The 22,432-nt window shown below is 42.6% G+C and overlaps 1 protein-coding gene across 1 annotated transcript; it reads left to right on the top strand.

Annotated features, from left to right (window-relative positions):
• The first annotated feature begins 2,072 nt into the window (after window positions 1–2,072).
• LOC109436390 (ATPase PAAT) lies at window positions 2,073–9,958 on the top strand. Its single transcript, XM_074338850.1, has 6 exons — window positions 2,073–2,378; window positions 3,108–3,311; window positions 4,134–4,206; window positions 6,241–6,447; window positions 7,080–7,534; window positions 8,775–9,958. The coding sequence occupies exons 1-6, from the start codon at window positions 2,215–2,217 to the stop codon at window positions 9,007–9,009; spliced, it is 1,338 nt and encodes a 445-aa protein (XP_074194951.1). The 5' UTR covers window positions 2,073–2,214; the 3' UTR covers window positions 9,010–9,958.
• Window positions 9,959–22,432: the final 12,474 nt, after the last annotated feature.

Here is a 22,432-nt window from a genome sequence, read left to right on the forward strand (position 1 = left end):
GAAAGTTAATTTTAAGCCAGGTATTCAGAAGCTGGAGTGGATTTTTCCATAGATACCATGTTATTCATGCTGGTTACCTTTTCTACTTTTTACTGATTCATTCCCATTAATGTACATTACTGTCGATCCAAGCAGAACAATTAACAAAAATTAAGTTAGGAAGGTAAAACCTATATAAACAAAAGCTCTTTGTAGTTTCCAATAATATAATGATGTAAAGGAGTCACAAAACCAGTGTTTTAAGAATATTATGGGGCACACACAGCAACAAGACATGGTTATGATTCCTATCTACCTCTAGACTTGATGATTTATTGGCTGTATAAGAAAGAAAGAAAGGGGGAGAGATTTTAGTTTTCTGATTCCAGGTCATTCATTCCACCTTATTTAAGGAAGTAAAAATCTAGTTAATATTCATCTTGCTCCCTAAATTGCAGATTGCTTTTTCGGAAGAAGAGCATATATACCTTTGGACTGTCCAAATGTGTTAACACCAGTGGAAGTTAATTTATAACCACAGGAAACAGGATGTAAAGAACAGAGATACTGACTTCCACAACCTAGAATGAATCTGGAGTGTTAAAACTTGGCCAACTAGGACCTTTTTACAATTAGACTTTGGAACTCTGACAGTCAACTTTTCTATAATTTCCTTTTTTCTTTCAAAAGATGTAGAAGTCATCTGTACAAGCCACTTCAGGCAGAGGACGGGCATGGAGTGGTGGTGGTGGTCGGTACTATTTACCTTCCTATCCCATGGGGCATCTAGAAAGTTCCCATTTTTCCAGACCTTTAAAATCCCAGCTCAGATTCTACTGCACCAGAGACCCAAGGTGCCGTTTCTGCTCACTCTTGCAGGCGCACAGATCCCCCTTTGGCCGCAGGTCTTTCTCCACTTTGGTTACTGCGGCCGGAGGTCACGAGGTCGCCATCTTGCAGGCGCCATGGCCCAAGTCCAGTGTCAGCTAAGATGTGTTACCTGCACAGGGGTCCTTAAGTCTCCCTTTCAGGATAGAAATCAACAAAGCAGGTAAAACAGTTTTGCAGAGAAAGGTTTATTAAAGCATAAGCTTGATGCACCAAGGGAGCTCACTTTGAAACAGAATGGATATGGCTCCCCCAGGTTTACAGGTGTAGCAGTTTTATAGGCTCTTGGGGTTGGGGGCGTCCCCTTCCTCTTACCTTTTTCCCTCCCCAAAGTATGTTGAGGCGGTTCCTACACTGCGTGGGCACAGAGCACCTACAAGCTATTTCATTTGTCCCACGTCTCATTAACATCTTAAAGCTCCACCTAGGGGAGTTTTTTTTACTACTATAATGAAGAAAAGTTAACTATAGGGCAGCTCTTTTCATTAACGTGCATGGGCGACTTTAGAAACTTTCCGTGGGACCGCTTCTCTCTCCTGCGCCGCTCATTGTTACTTATTGGCTGGGGGATGTGGCATCAGGTGCTTTTCCCCAGCTGCAGCTTCCGGCTCTGTGACCACCCGCCACAGATGGAGAAGTGGCAGAAGCCTGGCATGGCCCAAAGCTCCCTCTGCAGTACCCGCCGCGGCCCGTGCAGCCCAGTGGCTCCGTTCACACTTCCCCTTGGTAAAGCCACACTGCCAGCCTCCACCTAACCATTCTCTGAGGTCGGAACATGTGAGTGGAGAGGAGGAGGAGGAGTAAAAAGAACAGGCCAACTCCACGGCCTGGCCGGCCGCCGTCCGCTGGCGGAGGGGAGGCCCCTACAGGGACCACGAGGATCGGGAAGAGGTCTTTCAGTTCTTGCGGAGCAAAGTCACCACACCTACCTGACGACGGATTCTGCTTATTGGACCAACCCTCCCAGGCCACCCAGCAACCGTCGTCCACCGCCTCCTTTTCAACCAAGGGCAAAGACAAAACCCCGCCATGGTTCCCACGCACCGCACCGCGCCTGCGCAGAGCTCCAGCAATCCGCCGAGGTGCTGTCGGTGCGCATGCTCCATCCTGGAGCGCTCCGCCCTTGAGATCTCCCCTGCAGGTTTGAGCATCATTGATAAATCCGACTGGCGCGCGCATGCGTGACTACGGTACCTGATTCTCTCCCTACGGGAACGAGAAACCGTGGTTCCAGGGTTTGAAGGACGAGCCGGAAGTTGCACTGCTTCCTGACCTCCCCCCTGCCCGGGCGGAAACAACAGCGCTGGAAGAGAGGTTCCGGGGCTGGCCTGTCCTGCAGGCGGCCGAATGGAGACCCGGACTGAGGACGCGCGATCGACCCGCCACCCGATGCTGGCCTCTTCCTGGGATGCCACATGCGGGGCCCTGGCCCAGAGCCTCCACGTCGCCCGAGATGATCTCGGCGCCCGGGACTCTGACCCGGAGGAGCTGCTGGCGCCGCCTGCCCCGGGGTGCGTTTGGGCGGCGGAGACTGGGTGACAGCTACGTTCCTGGGGGAGCCTGAGGGGAGGCAGGGGCCGTGAAGGGAGAGGGTCTGGGCCGGAATCCGGGAGCGGAGCTGATAACAGGTCTGTGCGGGGAACAGGGCCGGCGTCGGCGAGGGGCAGGGCCCAGGTGGCTGGAGGGCGGGCCTGCGCGAAGGCGGCACCTGCGAGTGCGTGAGTGTCGGGCGCTGGGGACTGGGAGCCGGTGACCTGGCGACGGCCTTGCGAACACAGCGCCTGTGTCGGTCACGTCTGCTGCTGAGGCCCCGTCAAAATCAGAACCCGCCTCTCTATCGCCAAACAAAAGCCTCCTGTCGACCAATGTAGGTGTAAAAAATATTCAGACAGTTGAGAATCTCCATCCTCTTATACGATAACACTTGTCTTTTATTCCATTCTGCCTTTCACTTCTGACCTGGTCTTTTGTTCACACTAGGTGTCCAGTTAATGTATTTATTTAACTGGAGAAACTAATACAGAGAGTCGCTTAGAATGTCGAGGTCAAAGGAAAAATAGAGTAGAAAGACCTTATGTGTAAATCACTTCCTTATAAATTGTGTGTTGAGCATTTATTTGTTGGATGCGTTGCAAAGCTCTAGACTTCAAATATAAATGTAAATGAATTGGATCAAATGGGTAAGTAAATAACAGTGTTTGGAGAACTGTACTGTATCACAGTCTTAATTTTCTTTTCAGCCAGGATCTGGTGATTTTGAAAAGGAGACTGAATAGCCAAGATGGAAACCCCTGCTTCCTTTACCTGGGATGTGACCCTAATGGAGGTGAAGAAATAGTTTCTGTTGGCGTTTTAAGTTCGGCAAGAAATATGGAAGTCTACTTAGGAGAGGAGTACTGTGGAACCAGCAGGGGCAAGAACGTTTGTAATGTTCTGGATGACAGGTTTGTGACTTACCCGTGTGGCAGTGTTCTTCTGAATCAGTATTTTTGTTTCCCTCAGCTTTTGCAGTATTTATTGATTCTCTGACATTGGCGTCATGCATTATGGGGAGAGAAGATAAAACACATGCCAGCAGGCATAGAAGCTTAGACCTTTACGGATGTTACAGACAGTCTAGATCAGCCTAATTGTTTTCATGAAGGTGGAAATTGAGAGCTAAAGAAGGGAGATAAGTTGGTAGAAGGGCATAGCTAGATAGTGGAAGACTTTTATTAGAATCAAGTTTGGAAAAGTGTTTCTTCTTCGTTTCCTTTAATTCACAGGGGTCTATTTCCCAAAAATTAATTTTTCAATCATTCTGGAACTTTGAACATATTTTCTTGTAGGAAGTCCTTAACAAATAGTGCGTGAGCTCAACACTGTGTGGTACCAGCATATTTAACCCATTATATACTTTGTATTTTTTTTCTGATTTCTTACAAAGATTCTGTCCTAATCTTTCTTTTATATAACTCAAATTATGAACTGTGTTATATACTGTACATGTGGAAATAGTAGATGTTTATTGAGCTTTAAAGTATGCTCTGTGAAACATGATTATACATTTAACTAATTTACTTCTCTCATATAGCTAGTAAGTGACAGATGTAGTGTGTATACCCAATGCAATTCAGTAGGAAGCCACAGCAATTTATGCCTCACCAGGAAAACTGAATCTCAGGATAAGTGTTGTGCTGGAAACCTTTTATTTTTGAATGTCATTTATTAAAAGTGATAATGTATAAAAGTAAAAAAAAAAAGTCAATTCTTTCTTTTATTTTTAGTGAACATGAAAAGATTATTTTGTACAAAAAATATCTAAAATTGGAGTCCTTCACACATGCTTGTAAAATAAAGGTAGGTCGTTACTAAATTTTAACTAAGTTGAAAACTACATTGTTTTTGTACTATATATATATTTATTTCCTCTTGGGTTGGTTGTGCAATTAGTCCAACTAAGTAGTCCCTGGTTTTATTTCAGAAATACTTAGTAAATATGTAAAAAATATTCTTTTCTAAAAAATTATCAACATTCTCCTTTTAAAATTTGACCACTAATTAGCTCTGGCAATGTCATGTCATGTCTTGTTCATACATTAGTGTTGTACTTTTAAGTCCTGGAAAACTGAGTTAAAAAGTATTTTTTATTCTTATGTAAAACTTAGGTGCCAAGAAAACCACACGCAGTTTTGGTCTCAAAATACCAAGAAAGAACACAATTAGAGAAGTTTCAGACAAGGGTACCACAGAGTTAAAGGGATTTGGACGGGTGTCTTTAGCATGAAAAATATTGTTAAAGTAAACTTTAGTGAAGTCATCAAAGCCTAGGGAAAGGGTACTGAATTGGAAATCATAAGCCCTGACTAGTAAATGAGCTGTTTGCTGACTAGCAGAATGGCCTTGGGCAAGTTTTTCACCTGTTTGGAACCACGTCATGGGTAGTATTGGTGGCTGAAGAAAATAAATCCTTGGATTATTTTTAGCTCTGAGATTCTGTGCTTATTATTACTTATAGATCACAGAACTAATTATTCCAACATGATGTTTTAGAGGTATATACAGATCAATAGCTTCTAAAGTCATTAAAGTGATTTCGTTTATTCAAGAAATATTTTGAGTGTTTATTGATGAGAGATACTGTATTAGGCACTTAGGAATTAGCAGTAATAAAATAAATTGCACCGAAACCCTCCTGTTGATATTATAGTGGGCAAGACAGATAGATAATAAGTCGATTCAGTGTGCCAAATATATACTACATTTGATAGTGAGAAAGTCTTGGAGATTAAAAAGATGTAAAGGGGGTAATATGGAGGTTGGAATGTGGTTGTATAAATTTAATGAGGTGTTTCCTTAATTGTTGATGACAGTCATGTTTTTGGTGCCACTGAGTTTTTAGGTCGTGGATCTGTATTCACCTGTGTTTTTGTGTGATATATGGGTTTGTGTGTGTGTCTCTGAAGGTGAATGTTTTTGTAACGTCTCTGGAAGTACATGGAGCAGTTGTTTCATTTAGGGAAATCTTGGGTTTGTATGAAGGCTTCTTTTGGGGCAATGGTCTATGAAAGTTGAAATAAAAATAATAGTTACAGGTACATATTTTTGAGCGCTTACTCAGTGGTAGATACTAGACGTTTTTACACACGTCATCATCATAACAACCATAGGAAGTCACTTTGCTCCTGACTCAAGTTTTGTCACGTGCTCAGGATCACACAGGTTCGGAAGTAGCAGCGGCATCGTTGAACTCATGTCTGTCTGATTCTCAACCCTGCTCCCTTTCCACTAGCTGTTTTGTTGTCCCATATCACACATGAATGTGTTTTGGTTGAGAAGCATGGACGAAGTGAGGCCACATAAAGCATTGGAAAAACTACTGGGATAGGAACCAGAAGAGTTAGGCTAAGAGCCCAACATACTAACTGGGTGTCCTTTGATAAGTTAGAAAATCACCCTGAACTCCTCTGTTTTATATGTAAACTATTGAGCTCTGTTAGATCATCCTGACATTCCTTTACAGTTCTAAATTCTAAAATACTGACTTATATTTAGTACTTCAGCAAACACTGCATGGACTCTGGACAGCGTTGTTTTGTATGAAATGTTATAGCAAGTTGCAGTATGGTAAGGTGTCAGATTGGTATACTTTAGCTTTAATTGTTAAACTAAATAAGTAAAATGTTATTTTACATGTAATTTTTTGAAAAGGACTTTTTTACTTAAATTGTTCTTTTGAGCAGTTTTTCACACCATGACTAGTGAAATTTTAAAATGTACTTGAAGTTAATTTTTAGATTCTTGAATTCTTCACTCTTAAATAATAACAAGAAGTGACCTCAAATGTGATTCTTGTTTAATATTATTACTTCCTGAACTTTTGTTTTATAATAGTTGCTCTCCTTTGGTGAAAAGCAGTGTGTGTTCATCAGTAAAGTTGTGGTACATGTGAGACCAGTGTCAGCAAATTCTTCAACAAGCTCTCCTGCTCTAGGGTCAAGGATAGACCTCGGGAGAGTCCAAACCATCATGGAGTCCATGGGGTCCAAGTTATCACCTGGAGCTCAGCAACTGATGAGTATGGTTAGGTTTCAGCAGCAGGTATGTAGGACTGCATTTCTTTCCAGATACTGTTAAAAATGTCAAAAAATGATGGCTTTTCATAAGGACATGTAGTGACTTAAATTTTTCCGGGAATTTTTATTGATTTAACTGTTACCTTTATTTTACTGTTGTGAAAATGACATTTTGTAGACCTCCCCTCTTACAAAATATTTGTGTTACAGACTTTGGTTTACCAAATGTGAAAGTTGACGGATGATATTTAACTCTATGAAAATTATCAATTATTGTGACTCAGTTGAGGGGACTATGTTTTGTTACGACCAGTTAAAGAGGGCTTAGTAGAAATGTTAAAATATTCCAATGCAATTTTACTATGTATGTATGTATTTTAATATTTTCTGTAGGAAAGAGTACAGTCAAATGATTAAAAGCCCTGACTCTGGACTTAGGTGGCCCGGTTCGTGTCCCGGTTCTGCCACTCGCTAGTGGTGTTACCTTGTTGGCCCAGTTACCTTTAACCTTGGTCTCCTCAACTTTATATTGAATGGTAACTGTAGCTTGCTTCGTATGGATGTTTTGAGGCTCAAATGGAAGAACGCACATTGCCTAACTCCTAAGTTAGCTGTCATTAGTATTAATAGTAACACTTACTTGTTTCCCTTGCTTAGAATCGTGTTGCCTTTGGAGAGCAGCTTCAGTCGGTCTTGGGCAATACCGGATACCAGTGTATGGTGGACCTAAATTCATCAGCTACATCAGGAGCCGTTGGCAAGTCGTCTGCCACACCGTTTCCTTTTAGAACCAGACTGCCATCTGGAAACGTGGCTGAAGACTTAAAAGCTTCCATGGATAAAAGTACACAGCCACCTGGTGGAGGGAGTAGTACAAACCTCGAAGCGTGTAAAATTGTGCCACAAAACCATTCTCTTCTTGAGAATGATCTTAAAACTGCAGTATCTTCTTTCTTACCAAAGAAAGCAACTGACAATTCAAGTATACCTAAGTCTGAGTTGCTGCCCTTTCTCCAGAATTTGTGTAGTCAAGTTAACCATCTCCGTGTGGGACATAACACTGAGCTTCCGGAAAACCTCACCAAGCCTGGTGAAGGCGTTGGTGGTGTGGCGTAAGTACCTAAAAGAAATGTGATTTAGATGTGCTAAATGGGAAAATCTTTACATCTTCCTGTGACTCTATACTTATTTGAACATAAAGTATTAAAAAAAAACAACTCTTTCATGTATTCTAGAGTAGTGGTTCTCAAACTTTTTGGTCTTTACACTCTTAAAAATAATTGAGGGCTCTAAAGAACCTTTGCTTATGTAGGCTATATAAAAATATTTATTTGTTTTAAAGTGACAGTACAGCCATTATATAGTAACATAATTTTATGAAAAATATATTTTTCTAAAAACATGTTAGTGAGAATTGTATTGTTTTAAAGTTGTGCCAATCTATGTGAGTTTTTGGTTGATTCTCCTATATGTTGCATTATAACATATGTAATCAATAGCTACTACACCACAGTAAATGTACTGAAAACAAACTGAGTTAATCTCTGAAAAAATATTTTATACCCTAACCTACTACCCTAGCAAATTCTAGGAGTCAGAAGAATAGACAATCACACATTCTATATTAGTCTTCAGCAATGACATTACACTTTGTGTAGCTTCTAGAATATGTCACTGTACATTCATGAGAATATGAGGATGAAAACGTCACATAATGTGTTAGTGTTACTATAAAAATACTTTGACCTCATGGAACTCCTGAAAAAGTCATGGAAATTCCAGGGTTTTGTGGACCATGCTCTGAAATAATGTCCTACTGTTCATTCACAGTGAACTCCAGAAAATGGTATGCTTTTTATTATTTTGGTTTTAATTTGCCCATTACAGAAAAATATGAATATTTTTCATATTAGGTTGGAAAAGATCTTCCCTGTACTTTAGTAAGGTTGTGCGGGTGAAAAAAGACAAAACTGTTTAAATTGTTCAGGTGGCATTTGGAAGTCATACATGGAGACCTTAAAATTTTTTTGGCAAGATCAGGTTTGATTTTGAGCTCAAAATCAAAAAGATCCCTTCTAAAGACTTGTTGTTTGAGGGTAGAAATTCTGTCATCATTTTTATATTCTCATTTCAATTGTCTGTCTACATGTTTAAAGAATTAAAGAAATAATGCTTTGGGCCTTCAGGATTGTGGTTGTCTGTTGTGTATGTATTTTAGAACCTGGAAATACATTGTAAGGAGAGAGCACAGTTATGGAGACAGATTTCAGCATGTAGGTGGCTGCTTGTTGTATGCTTTGGTTGTTTTGTTATAATATCAGGGATAATTATTATCTTTCAATTTATCTTTAGAATGGGAGAGCCACCCGTTTGCTCCTACTTGGAAAAGATTCTTTCTAAAAATGTGGAACTGATGGAAAAGAAACTTATGGACCACATCGACCAGCGAATCTATAAACTCCAGGAGCACATTGATAATAAGATCGCTTTGTTAATGGACTTGCTGCAAAATCCCAACTCCCCACCCCCTGGGACGCCTCTAAGACGTTACGACTCCGGAGAGAGACTTTCAAATGGAGAGCGATAAGTGCTCAACATGTACAATGTACTGCAGATATTTATTACCTATTTATTACAAAGCCAAGACCCTAAGCATTCAAAGCAAGTATTTAATGTCATTTGAGGATCGTCATCTTCCATAAAGTGACCTCAGTGTTCATTTTAACTGTACTTGTTACTGTAAATCCAGTACTGTACACTAAGAGTTAACGTGAACAGGTCGTAAATTATTTTTGTTTGCAATATTGTTCACTTTTATAAGAAATTTACATATACTATTGTGTTGTTTAAATTTTTTTTAAGGATTTCTAATACAGTTCATTAGTGCGTATTGTATATGTGTTCGATTGAAGTACTGGTTTAATTTCTAGAAAGATCTTATGTATAAGTGGTATGGAAAAAATGCTTAGAGTATTTGATTTTTTTTTTCTTTGTCTTACATTGTTCTTGGAAAACTGGGTACTTAAGATTGCAACCTTTAATTTCAGATCACCAAATTGCATTTCATATTGTTTATTTCGATAAAAAATTACGTGTGATGTTTGTCGTGTGTAAAATGAGTTTACATTGGGGCCATGACTTTTATGTCCTATCACATTGTAGCTACTGATAGCAAAGTGAAAGTCAGAAGTGGCCTGTCTGATAGGATTATCACTTTAGATTGAGTGATGCCAAATGAGAGAAGTCATCTTATTTTACATCAATTAACCCAGAAAGTATAAGGAGCTCTTCTTTTCTGAGCTGATACAGGTTCTCCTTCCCAGAGTCCTTTTGTGGTGTTTACATGTGAAGTGCTGAGGCTCTGCGTGGAAGGAGTAAGGCCTGGGACTCAAGGAGAGGGCTGTTCTCACCGGCAGACTTAACTTTCAGAAATTATAAGTATCATATGTATGTTGATATATTTGCTCTAAAAATAAATGTGTCCACTCTGAGAACTACTTGTCTTAAATAAATAGAAATACTTTCTTTTTGTCTAATATTTGTTTTAAGATGAGAAAGGATGTTTTCCACTCATTTAATATTTTGGTAAATTTAGTTCTTTAATGTGAGGATTAGTAAATATAATATTTGTTCATTTATGAATCGTTCTGACCTCAGTGACATGGGGACCTGTACATCACTTCTATCAGGAGCTTCCTAATTTATTCCTAACCTGTAGCCATGAGGTAGCATTTCTCTCAGCACTCAGGAAAAATGTGTGTCACTCAAAGCTGAACCCTTTGGGAACGGTTGTACAGCTTCTGTAGTTGTGGCCTGTTCTTTGACTCACAAATTGCTCCAGTATAGTTATAATGAGAACACATAAGCTATGTTTTATGAAGAGATTAAAATAAATACAATATTCATGATTATAGTACTACAAATAATTCAGATGAGATTTAATTCCCGATCTTTCTTAATTTTTCTAAGTTAATGAAGACCTAAACTACATCTTGTGTATTAGAATTTCATAGGTATCGATTTTCTTATATTTATAAATTGCTATATGCTTATATATGTTTATGTATATAATTGTATTATTAAAATTATTATTTCCCAAGAAAATACTGCCCGAATTGGCTGAAACAGGAGAATTGGACCACAAGTACTTACAAAATCTCTCTGTAGTGTTTCTTTTCTTGTAATGCTTCTCCACTTGTATGTGCCCCTCCAATAAACTTGGGAAATTAGTACTAGCAAAGTCCCTTCAGAGGTGACGAGGTTACCACTTTGAAGTAGCATTTTGAAGTACCTGCAAGGGATGTGTGGTGATCAAGAAATTAATTCACAGTACAGGTTATGTAGTTTAATTTCCACATTGAGTCCCCTTTGAGTGTAGTTTTTCTTCTCCCTCTTTCCCATTGGTGGCAAACTGAAGTTTGAATTCCTCTTTCATTATTCCGTTTTCAGACTTTGGGTCAGAGAGTGAGTTTCCATGCTGCTGCCATGTCACTCATCTTAACGTGTGGCTTCAGAGCTTAACTCCTCACCGACGCCCAGCCCTGCTTCCCAGGCTCCTTGGCAACTCCCACGTGACCATCCTTTCCGGCCTGTCCTTTCTTCCTACGTCCCCTTAGGCTGTTGGTTCCAGCAGACGTGAGTCCTCCTCCACTGATGCCCACCTCTCCCTACCCTAGTCACGCTATTGTTCCAAGCTCAGCTCTGATGCAGACTTCACCAGCCGCCCGTGGTTCCCCCGTCCCCTGTGGGTGAGCAAACAGCTGGACAAGTGAAACATGAAGAAACCAGACTGAAGGTTCATGTCAGGAGGGGTGTACAATGGTTTAGACTGCCTAAAACACAGCATACGTGTCAGATAGTGGCTAGAGGTGAGGCCTGAAAAGGTGCCCCGGTCCAGCTGGGGAAAACCATGACTGCTCCACTCCGGAGGTTTGTTACCACCATGGGGTCGGTGGTTTAAGCAGGAGGGTGAGTGACGTCATCAGCTCTGGGCCTTGGGAAGGAAACCACGTGGAGCTTTGCTCCTGAAGCACTCCCAGTACTGCTGGGCACCCTGCTTTGGGTGGCGATGCAACCCAGGCGCTGTGAACGCAGAACCACGTAGTTGTAGCCTCTGACTTCCTGACAATCTGAGATTCAGTGTGAGGCCAGAGATTCTCAGCGTGTGCTCCCCGATTCTCAAGAATCACCCGGAGACTTGTGCAACGTGAAGACACGAAAACCCCAAGCCCGATCTGAGGAATCAGACCAGAGGGAGGAGCGGGCCCTGAAGAGGCGTTTCAGAAGACCTCAGGGTTATCATGAAACAGGCTGAACGTGGAGAGTCTGCTGGGGTCCCTAACACAGTACACCTCATCAGTAGCCATCTGATCCGCCCCCCCTCTGCCTCCTCTGGGAGCTGGTTAGAAAGGCACATTCATGGGCACCGCTCCAGCACCCACGGATCAGGACCTCTGTGATGGGGCCCAGGAACCTGATTTCACAAGCTCTCCAGGTGATCTCACACACACAAGGTCAAGACCACTGCTCTCATGAACAGACATGTCTCAGACGGAATAGACTCAGACTCAAGGTTACAACGCAGGCAGGACAGTGTGAACCTTCCACGCTCACAGGCGCTGTGTGCATAGGACGAATAAATGAGAACTCACCGGTGCCGGGAGTGAAGAAATAGTAGAAGATGAAGACAGTTCTTTGAATTCTGGCAGAGTCGGTGACTATTTGAAACGTCAGCATATTGGATGATGATTCAAATACAGGAACATAGTCATTTTTGCTGCAGACTTTCCCTAGCAGAGTCTCCTTGGTAGACTTTCCATCAGAAACTTGAATGTTTTCACTTTCACAACTTCCCTCTGGATCAAGCCTGTGAACAGAACACACCTGTCGATAAACAGCCACCAGCAAAGGGGGTTACACAGAATATCGATTTTTCATATTTTTATCACAGTTTACCAAGTTTTGGCACTTCTGTTTTCATCTCATCGTCTCCAAGAACCCGCCTCCCCCGCCACCTACACACACCTCCTTAAAAATCAGACTACACACCACGCGTCCATAACAGCCATCGAAAATGGCTCAGGGAGTTAAGCTGCTTTGCCAACGTCTCATATGAAGAAATTATGCAACCATAACTGTTAATGGGGACAGAGATTTGGGGGTGATGAAATGTTCTTGAGTCAGTGTTGATGGTGGCATAATTCTGTTTGCATCTCTCCTGTCCCCATGACTATTTGGTGTAGAACCTTCTTGTTTAGACTTGGTCCCCTTTGTCATTTGAAATCCAAAGCTGGTGAAAGGTGAAGCAATTTGTCTTAAAGGGTCACCTCTACGAAGGTCAAGCACACTTAGCATCTTCCTGGTTGCCCCTTCCTTTCCTGACATCACCACTTCGTCATGCAGCCCCACGTCCTGCCCTGGAAGGGCAGCCCAGGGTGATGTTTTCTGCCCATTCTGACAGGGTCTCTCCAAAGGCCCTGAGAGGACACATTTCCAAGATGACTTAGAGGAAGAGACACATGGGTAGAGACACTGGACTTTTCTACCGCCTCAGTTACCTGCTGTGTAACTTTGGAGAAGTGCTTTCACTTGTCTTGATTTCAGTTTTCTGGACTGGGAAGTGGGATTGTCACTCCGACTTCATACCACGGCGTGTGGTTCATAATACTCTGAACATGAGGACCTGGCACAGGCCTGGCACACGGGACGTGTCCAGGAAGAGTGAAATGTGCATTTCCCACTATCCTTGGGCCGTGCGTGTTACTGCCACCTAGAGGAGCAGCCGACTTCTCTCCACGGAGACTCCCTCGTGTTGCCAGAGAGTTCGACCATGCTCAGTAGGAACGGAAGTCTCTACTTACTGGACGTGGGAAAAGATGATTCTGATGCTCTTGTTTTCTGGTCTTTCTAGTGTCCAGGTACAGTCCTCATTGGCAGTGAGTTGCAGGACCAGGGCACGGTGGGTCTCTGACAGGCTGGCGCCTCCCAGACTGGCTCTGCATCTGGAATTTCCTGGTGGAGACCACAGTTGGCACTAAGTAGAGGGACCACAGTTGGCACTAAGTAGAGTCGGCAGTCCCTCCCCTCCCCACCAGGGCCTGGGGACCTATCCTCACATGGAGTATCATACCAGCAGGCTGGTCATTGTGAATGGTATTTAGCTCACTCCCAAGTAAGCCACTAGCAATTGATTTCCCTTCTTGGGGCTCTTGGGGAGAAAGTATTTATGATTTATCTACATCTGGTGTTAAAAGAATAAAGTTAATATTAGGTTGATGCAATAGTAATTATGGTTTAAAAGGTTAAAAATAATTGCAAAAACCACAATTACTTTTGCACCAACCTAATATTAGGGCCTGAAGCAAGATGGTTTTGAAAAGAAGCTTAATATCTAGACTATGTAAAGAATTCTTACAACTCAATAATTAAAAGACAACCCAATTAAAAATGGACAAAGAATCAAAATTGATATTTCTCCAAAAAGACATAAATGGCCAATAAAAGAGATAGTGAACATCAGTAGTGATCAGAAAAATGCAAATCAAAACCACAGTGAGACACCACTTCACTCCCATTAGGATGTGAAACAAAAACTAGAATCAAAAGCAGAAAATAACAAGTGTTGGCAAGGATGTGGAGAAATTGGAATCCTTCAACACTGCTCTTGAATGTAACATGGGACAGCTACTGGGAAAAGGGTTTGGCAGTTTCTCAAAGATTAAACAGAGTTATCATAACCCAGCAATTAGGCGATTTCATCGGGTGTGAACAGCACCAAGTGCACTTACATAAACCTAGATGGTCTAGCCTGATACACACCTAGGCTGTACGGGTCAGCCTAGTGTTCCTGGGCTACCACCTGTACTGCATGTTACTGGGCAAAGCAACACAAGATTAAATGAGGCACAAGAGAAAATGATGCAATCAAGAGACACGGTAAACATGCATGAGGCCGCTGCCAGAGTCACACAGTGTACTGTTTTACAGCAAACTTTTTGTTTTATGAGTAGAAAGAGTACACTCTAAGAGAACAATAAAAAGTTTAGTAACAACAAAAAGTGGATACAGAACCAGTAACAATAGTTGTTATCAAGTATTGTGTACTGCCCATAATTGCATGTGCTGTACTCCATACAACTGGCAGTGCAGTGCGTTTGTTTACACCAGCATCACCACAAGTGCGTACCGTGTGTGCTGTGACATTATGATGCTTATGATGTCATTAGGTGACAGGAATTTTTCAGCTCCAATATAACCTTATGGGACCACTGTAGTGTATGCAGAGCCTCGTTAACTGAAAAACGTCCTTATGGGACACATGACTGCATATTGAGCTGTGGTTCTTCAGTCTGACTCACGAGCCAGCAGCATCAGTATCACCTGGGAACTCTTCTTTTGAAATGCAAATACACAGGCCCCACCTCAGACATAATGAAGCAGAAACTCTGGGTGGGGGACCAGTGTTTCATGAAGCCCTCCAGTTGACATGGACGCATGCTCAGTGTGAGAATGCTGGTTCATGTTTCAAAGCACAGGCTCTGCAGCCAGATTACATGGGTTACTTCCCAAAACCCCAACTGACCCCCTTCATGCATCTCACTCCAGCCACAATGGCCCTTTTATTGTTCCTTGAACATCAAACCCATTGCAGCCTCAGGGTTCTGTTGTTAAATTTTTTTTTGCCTAGAAAACACCTCCTCATTTTGTTCCCTTCCTTTTTCCAGACCTCTGCTGAAATGTCACTTACTCACAAAGGCCTTCCTTGACCATCGTAGCTAAACTCCTCCCCACCGCCATCACCTTTGTCAGCTATTTTCACTTTATTATTATTATTTTAACCATTCTTTACAGGCTAGATCTGTTTAGAACAAATTCTTTTAGTTTTTCTTTATGTGAGAAAGTCTTTTATCCTTTTCACTCCTGAAGGATCGTTTTGCTGGATATAGAATTTGAAGTTGACAGTTCAAATTCTGAAAAATGTCATGTGCTACTTCCTTCTTGCCTCCATGATTGCAGATGAAATGTTCATTGGCTGTTGAATTGGTGTTCCCTTATAGATAATGTGTTATTTCTCCTGTCTGCTCTCAAGTTTGTTTCTATGTCTTTAACTTTCAGAAGTTTAATTATTAGAATGTGTCTTGCATCGATAATCTTGGGTTTATACTGCTTGGAGTTTTATCAGCTTCTTGAATCTGTCAGTTTGTGTCTTTTGCCAAATTTGAGAAGTTTTTAGCTATTATTTCTTCAAAAACTCTTTCAGCTCCATTTTTTTTCTCCTTCATTCTAAAACTCTAATGGCATAAATGTTGCTCTTTTGTTATAGTCCCACAGGTTCCTGAGGTGTTGCTCATTTTTGTTCAGATTGGGTAAATTCTATTGTTCTGTCCTTAAGTTCACAGATTCAGTTCTGTCCTCTCCTTCTGCTCTTGAGCCTGTCCAGTGAGGTTTTTTGTTTCTGTTTAATTTGTTAATGTACTTTTCAGTTCTCTAATTTCCATTTGGGTCTTTTGTTATAACTTCCGTTTCTTTGCTGATATTTCTATATTTTGTTGTTTCGAGAAAATTTGTTATTGATTGTTGAAGACATTTTATGATGGCTGTTCTAAATCCTTTTTGGAAAGTTCAATGTTTAATTCATCTTGCTGTTGGCATCAATTCATACGTGATCTTTTCTTGTTCAGGTATTATTTCTCTGGTTCTTGTTCTGACAGGTGTCTTTCCGTTGAATCCTGGATGTCTTGACTATTATATTAGGAGACTCTAAGTCCTATTTAAATCTTTTATCATGTAGCCACCCACTTAGGGTTAGCATGCAGATCCTGGCCTACTTTTGTGGGATGAGGTTCCAAGGACAACTTAATATTCAAAGGCTTTACTGTTCTGTTTTGATCTGCTTAGCTTCTCTGGTGCCACTGGGGCCCCCAGGTTCCCACTAGTGCTACCTGAAGAAGCAGAAAGAGATTTCCCAGGGTAGGCCCACCTATGTGTCTAGGTGGAAGAAGGGAATCTCTGGTCCTTGGGAACAAAGATGCTTGTTATAATGGGATCCCCTTTGGGCTTCCCGCTGGCCACCCCACTATCTCTCAGTGGAGAAGACGTCTCAGGACCAGCAAGAGCCCTTCCCCTTGTCACTTATTGTCAGTGAGGCTCCCACATGATCCACCTTGCCACTGTTGCTTGGCTAGTCTGGGCTTGTCAGCAGGACTCACATTAAATCCAAAGGGGATAAACCCACTGGAGCCATCGTCTGTTGCTAGATTCAGAGTTGGAGAACACCAGGCCTGGGCCACCTCCTTCCGTCCTGCTGCTATGTTACTCATCCAGGCCTGGGGTCCCTAACCAGTTTGCTTTCCTCTTTCCAACTTTCAGAGTTCTCTTTTGTTAGACCTTTGCTTTTTTTTTTTCCTTCCTTTCTTCCCGGGATTACTAAATTTATTTCACAGGGAGGAGCAGAAGAAAACACATGTAAGCCATCTTGTGTTCATCTGGAGTCTACTCATTTAATGTTATTAGATTGGCTGGGTATGAGTACCTTAAATCAAACACACCTGACTAGAACAGGTATCCTAGTCAATTTTCATTTTTGTAATCCTCTTAACTATTGTGAAAATTCGTAAAGGAAACTTCAACTAAAATTGAAGTCAGGAAGGGAGTTCTCATGCCCTACGATTCCTCTTCAATCACCCCAAACAGAAAGATGTCAGTTACAGATTCCAACAGGAAGTGTAGCTACTCACCATTCCAGCAGGAGGAAGGAAGATTTTCCTTTTGTCCAGAGACAAGCCCAGCCAATGGAAACACTACGGTTCAGCCAGTGTGGAAGCATGGTCACCTGAATTCTTTTCTGCAATGAACGTTCATTTTTCTCTTGTCGATGACTTCCTTGTCCCCCCTGCCTTTCTATAAAAACCTTCCATTTTCCCCCCTAAATCTATTTTTCAATTATAGTTGACGTACTGTGGGGACAGAGTCCCAGAGAGCAGTTTCCTGGCTCTCAGCCTCACGTGGAAAGGTGCTGATTTGGGTAGTAGATGGCCATCAGCTGTGACTAGTTGGCCATCAGCTGTAACCAGTGAGCCATTGGCCACTGATATAACTGCCATGGTTACGCTAGGGGATTGGTTGGTTGTCAGAGAAGTGGATGGCGGATTGCAGATCGTGCGGATCCTACTTCCTGTGTCTTGCCTGGCTGCCAGCGAGACTGGGGTGTAGGAAGACCCCCCTGTTGGGGTACTGGCAGATATTTGCTTTTGTGTCTCTACCAGCCGCCAGCGAGAATATAGTGCTATGACTCCCCTACCTATGGCTCCGTGGGTGTTCCTTTTTGGCTTCACCATGTCCTGTGTTCTTGTGCGGGGAGCGGGAGCTGAGACCCTGCATGACATATACAATATTTTGTTAGTTTCAGGTGTACAACAGTGATTAGACATTTGCATACTTTACAAAGTGATCACCATAAGTCTAGTACCCATCTGGCACCATATGTAATTATTATATGATTGAGTATATTCCTGTGCTGTACTTTACATCCCTGTGGCTATTTTTGTAACTGGAAATTTGTACCTCTCCATCTCTCATCTTCTTCATCTGCATGACACCCCTCCCATCTGGCCACCATCAGTTCTCTGTATCTATGAGTTTGTTTCCATTTTGTTTGTTCACTTATTTTGTTTTTTCATTCTTATATTCTACCGATAAGTGAAATCAGGTGGCATTTGTCTTTCTCTGTCTTATTTCATTTAGCATAATACCCTCCAGGTCCATCCTCATGTTGTCACAAATGGCAAAATTTCATTCATTTTTATGAAAAGCCTCCCATCTAGTGTAACTCCTCAGAGTCTCTCCCTGCTTCCTTGCTAGATGAGATGCTGCCCAATTCATGAATTGTTTAATAAAGCCCATAAATCTTCAAATTTACTGTTAATTTTGTTTATTAACACAGTAAAGTGTGAAAATCTTCCAAAATCAATGCGCATATGCTTGAAGCCTAGTAAATGGCTCCATATTATTTCATTGTGTAGCTAAAACATAAATTCTACCCAGTCTTCTATAAATGAACTTTTCAGTGTAAGAGTATTTTTAACCTACCCACATTTCTGTTGTTTTAATTTTGAAATTGAAATCTTAACCTTGCTTTTGATTAGCAGTCAAATGCTGAAAATTAATATGAGGGAAATAAGACCTGAAAAGGTGAAGACTTAGAATTAAGTGACTCAAAATAGTATTTCTATTTCATGGGGATTAAAAATATAACTACACATGGAAGAGAATTCAGAACTCCGTGACAGAGAGCTGGTACCCAGAGAGCTGATGTCACAAAGCCTGTGACATAGACGTTGGAGCTGGATAGTGGCTGTGCTTCTAAAGCAAGCTCTTCGACCTTGGATCCTTGGAATTCCTCCTAGGACAGATGATCAGATCCCTCTTTCTCAAATTACAGGTTTGATAATATACCCTGCTTCCTAAATTTATTTTTTTAATTGAAAACTTATTTTATAGTTGGCCTTCATCCAGATCTGGATGGTTTAAGTGTAGTAAGTATGCTTAGCAGTCACATTGTTTATATTTCTTTCCTGGCTCATGGCTCCCCAGTTTCAGGGTATTAGATTAAACAACTTGCTTATTCCAGACATACTGGATTTCCTGGGAAGATTTAAGAGGAAAAATAGCAGAAAGGCCTATGGTATCCTAGAGAGAGAATGAGGGTCAAGGGTGCCTGGAATCTTGTAAATCATGAGATGGCATGACAGTTGTCATGGAGAATTAAACTTTTTTCCTTAAAACATATTACTTAACAAAATGAGTTTGCATTTTCTCAGTGTGGTGCAGCATAACATTTTGGAAAAGATGTTATTTGCTTGGTGATTCCCATAAAATATAAATTTGATGAACAGCCAGGGGTCAGTCCTGACTCTATCAGTGAATATATTCGTGCCTGCCTGCCCGCTCTGCCCAGGTGCCCGCTTGGCTTTGACCATGATCGAGAAGGTTGACACTCAGGTTATGATTGCCATTGGGGGCTCCTTACTGATCGCTGCTTTTGTGCTCATGTGCTGTTTCCTTTATCTTTTCTGCAAATTGGCCAACACATTGAGGTGAGTGACATAAGAGTGAACCCCTTGGAGCCCTTCCAATGGGACCCCAGGGCTCTCTGCTTGAGCGGGGTCTTTCCTTGCCCTGGGGCCACATCCTGGGGGAGGTCAGGAACAGCGGGCAGGTTGTAACAGGTGGAGGCAGGTGAGTATAGCATCTTGGCTTCTTCCCCTCTGGCGTGGCTTGTGTGTGTCAGCGCTGCTCGGCTGTCACGTCATGGAGTTTACCCTCAGCTGCCCAGCTCAGCACACTGACTGCCCCCCCCACCCCCACCCCAGTCCCAGGCACCGAGGACGGTGGGGGAGGCTGTGTGAATGAGTCTCTGCCTCACGTTCGCTCAGAAGATGCACTGAATTGATTTCCTCTTGCTTGTCCTGGGAGCTCTCGGGGTGTCCTCGCATTCATTGCCCATGGCCTCGCAGCCTCAGGGACAGTGAGGTGGCCTGTAGGGTTATGGGGAGCTGAGCTGTGTGAAGATTCTGGGGGATGTCTGACAAGGAAGTATAGATCAGATAAGTGATAATTAAATTTGGGGGAGAGGACCCTTCAAACATGGGAGAGATTAGTTGTCAGTAGTGGTGTTTCCATTCAAGGAACTTGTGAGCTAGAAGGGAGATTCCAGAACCGGGGGGATGCCGGCTGTGGCACCTTCCCATCATGCTCTGCACTCAGGGGGGCTGCAGCGATCAGCCGAGTGATCCACACTTGCAGTTCACTCTCCCTTATTCCTGAAATGTGATTCCACATTTCTAGCAATCTTAGGAGGGGAAGAAATTAGGCAGGAACTGGAGACTGGGCCAGAGAGCTTCCATGTCAGGCTGGTGTCACATGTGTGATTGGCTCCAGCCCTAAACTCCCCAGAGACCCCTGACCATGTAACAAGTGGACTCAGAAGAAAAAGTATAATCCCTTGTGTTGTGTCTGTCTTTTCTTAAGAGCTCCAAAGGCACCTGTTTGTTTGGCCTTAAAATATAATCCAGCCATGGTCACGCAGGACAAGGTCACCGCAGCCACACCCATCACCACTGGGCCATATCCCAACCTCCAGTACTGTGACGAATGTAACTTGTATGCTAACTTTGATCCTCTGCCACCGTGCTTCTGTGATGGAAATGAAGGATTCTGACTTGGGTGGGCACAGATGTCCTCATGGGCAATAGTTCTTTCTTAGTAGAATGTTTTCTTATTCCAGTCAAGTTTGACAGGGTTTACATTATATTATTTACGACATAACCTATTTGTGTACTTTTGAATAAATGCAATATGGAAAATAACCCTCTCTGCCTCTGGTATTTTTGTTGTGTTTAGTTATAAATGTACCTACATTTGTGTATTACCCACTTTGGGACTTGGGGCAAACAGCTTGTAATATTATATTGCAATATAAGGAGAGCGAGAGTAGAAAATAAAAAGAAGGCATGTAAGCAATTTACCAGGTAGGGATATCATTGTGTTAGATGCTTGGATGAAAAGATAACGTTTGAAAATGAAGTTTAGACGGAAGCTTCACAGCAGCCTAGGCAAAAAGGGAAATACGATGTCTCCAAATGAGAGAAACTTTTCCTCGTGGTAAATTCTATTTCAATTTTATTAGGTTGGTGCAAAAGTAATTGTGGTTTAAAAGGTTACAACTCAAAAACTGCAATTACTTTCACACCAACCTAATATTACATGGAGCCTTCTCTTTGAGACTCTGAAATATGGACACCTTCCATTTGGGTTTTTCAAAGGCTTGGAATCAGTTTCCAAACCTTGGCATGTGCTAACATCTGAGGGCACACTGTCCAGACGTTTATATGCCCCGGAGCCTGGAGCACTAAGGGCTCTGAGGGCGTGGGGTTTCCACAGGGAGATCCTCTCCCCTGGGTAACACTGGACTCTTCTCCTGGCAGGTACCAGGGCCATAGCAAGGTCCTTGGCCATGCAGGAGTGTGTAGGTGAAGATGAGAATGCTGGGAGCAGAAGGAGCTGTGGAAGAGGCGTGCGGATGGGACCTGGGCCAGGTAAGGGTGGCTCATGGGCTTACTCCCAGTGGCCTGGGATCCGGGTAGCTCTCTTCTAGCAGAGATGCGATTTTGCAGGTATCAGGGTGTTTGCCACCACCTGACCCAGGTTAGTCACAGGATGGGCACTTGGCAGAAAATACTGACCTGGGTAAAAGTCCTTGTGAGTGTGAATTTACGGAGAATTTCCCACCAAGAAGAAACAAGCCCCTGGGACCCAGACAGAACCCCAAAGTCCAACTCACTGATTGTCAACACAGCTGTTGCCCATTCCTCCATGTTGGGCCTCAGGATGCCGTCACTTTCCTCACTCCTGAATAGCCATTAAATGGGGATTGCCAGTGAGCTATTATTTAGGACATAAAAGGAAAAACAAAAAAAACCAGCCTCTCAATCACCTGCTGCCTTGGCATCAATTTTGTTTGGTCAAGCGGCCTGTGGTGGCCTTAATCTGATACTAGACCCCTCATGCAAGCACATGCCATAGACAGCAGCCCAAAGAGGCACAAGTCAATGTAAGTTCCTGCTATGACTCCCCCAACAGCCCTCGTGATTAAGTCTTCCCCCATCTTCCCCCGTGGGCCTACATAAGACCCCCATGGAGCTGGCCAAAGCTCTACTCTTTTTGGTATGAATGGACAAATGCAGCCTTACCCCAGGAACCCCAAAGCATTCCGCCCACAGACCCTAATCAAAGCATGTACCCCAGGTCCTGACTCTCTGCCTGCACCTGGCCGTGACTTCCTCGTGTGGCCCCTCACGGCACGCCAGGTACTTCTGCCAGGACACGGGTGTGACAAACCTGTATCAGTATGTCTTGTGGTCCTCTGCTGAACCATGAGTCACTGTCCGGTACCCTGCGCTCTGCTTCACAAATGTCGTTCACAAAGTCCTAACACACATACAGTTCATAGA

The sequence above is a fragment of the Rhinolophus sinicus genome, linkage group LG07 (genome assembly GCF_036562045.2).
Source record: "Rhinolophus sinicus isolate RSC01 linkage group LG07, ASM3656204v1, whole genome shotgun sequence".
NCBI classification, from domain to species: domain Eukaryota; kingdom Metazoa; phylum Chordata; class Mammalia; order Chiroptera; family Rhinolophidae; genus Rhinolophus; species Rhinolophus sinicus.

Excerpts from the sequence above, each read along its gene's own strand:
- LOC109436390 (XM_074338850.1), top strand. The coding sequence starts at position 2,215 with ATGGAGACCCGGACTGAGGACGCGCGATCGACCCGCCACCCGATGCTG. Across the intron at positions 6,448-7,079 it reads TGGTTAGGTTTCAGCAGCAG|AATCGTGTTGCCTTTGGAGA; the intron begins GTATGTAGGACT and ends TCCCTTGCTTAG. Across the intron at positions 7,535-8,774 it reads GAAGGCGTTGGTGGTGTGGC|AATGGGAGAGCCACCCGTTT; the intron begins GTAAGTACCTAA and ends ATTTATCTTTAG.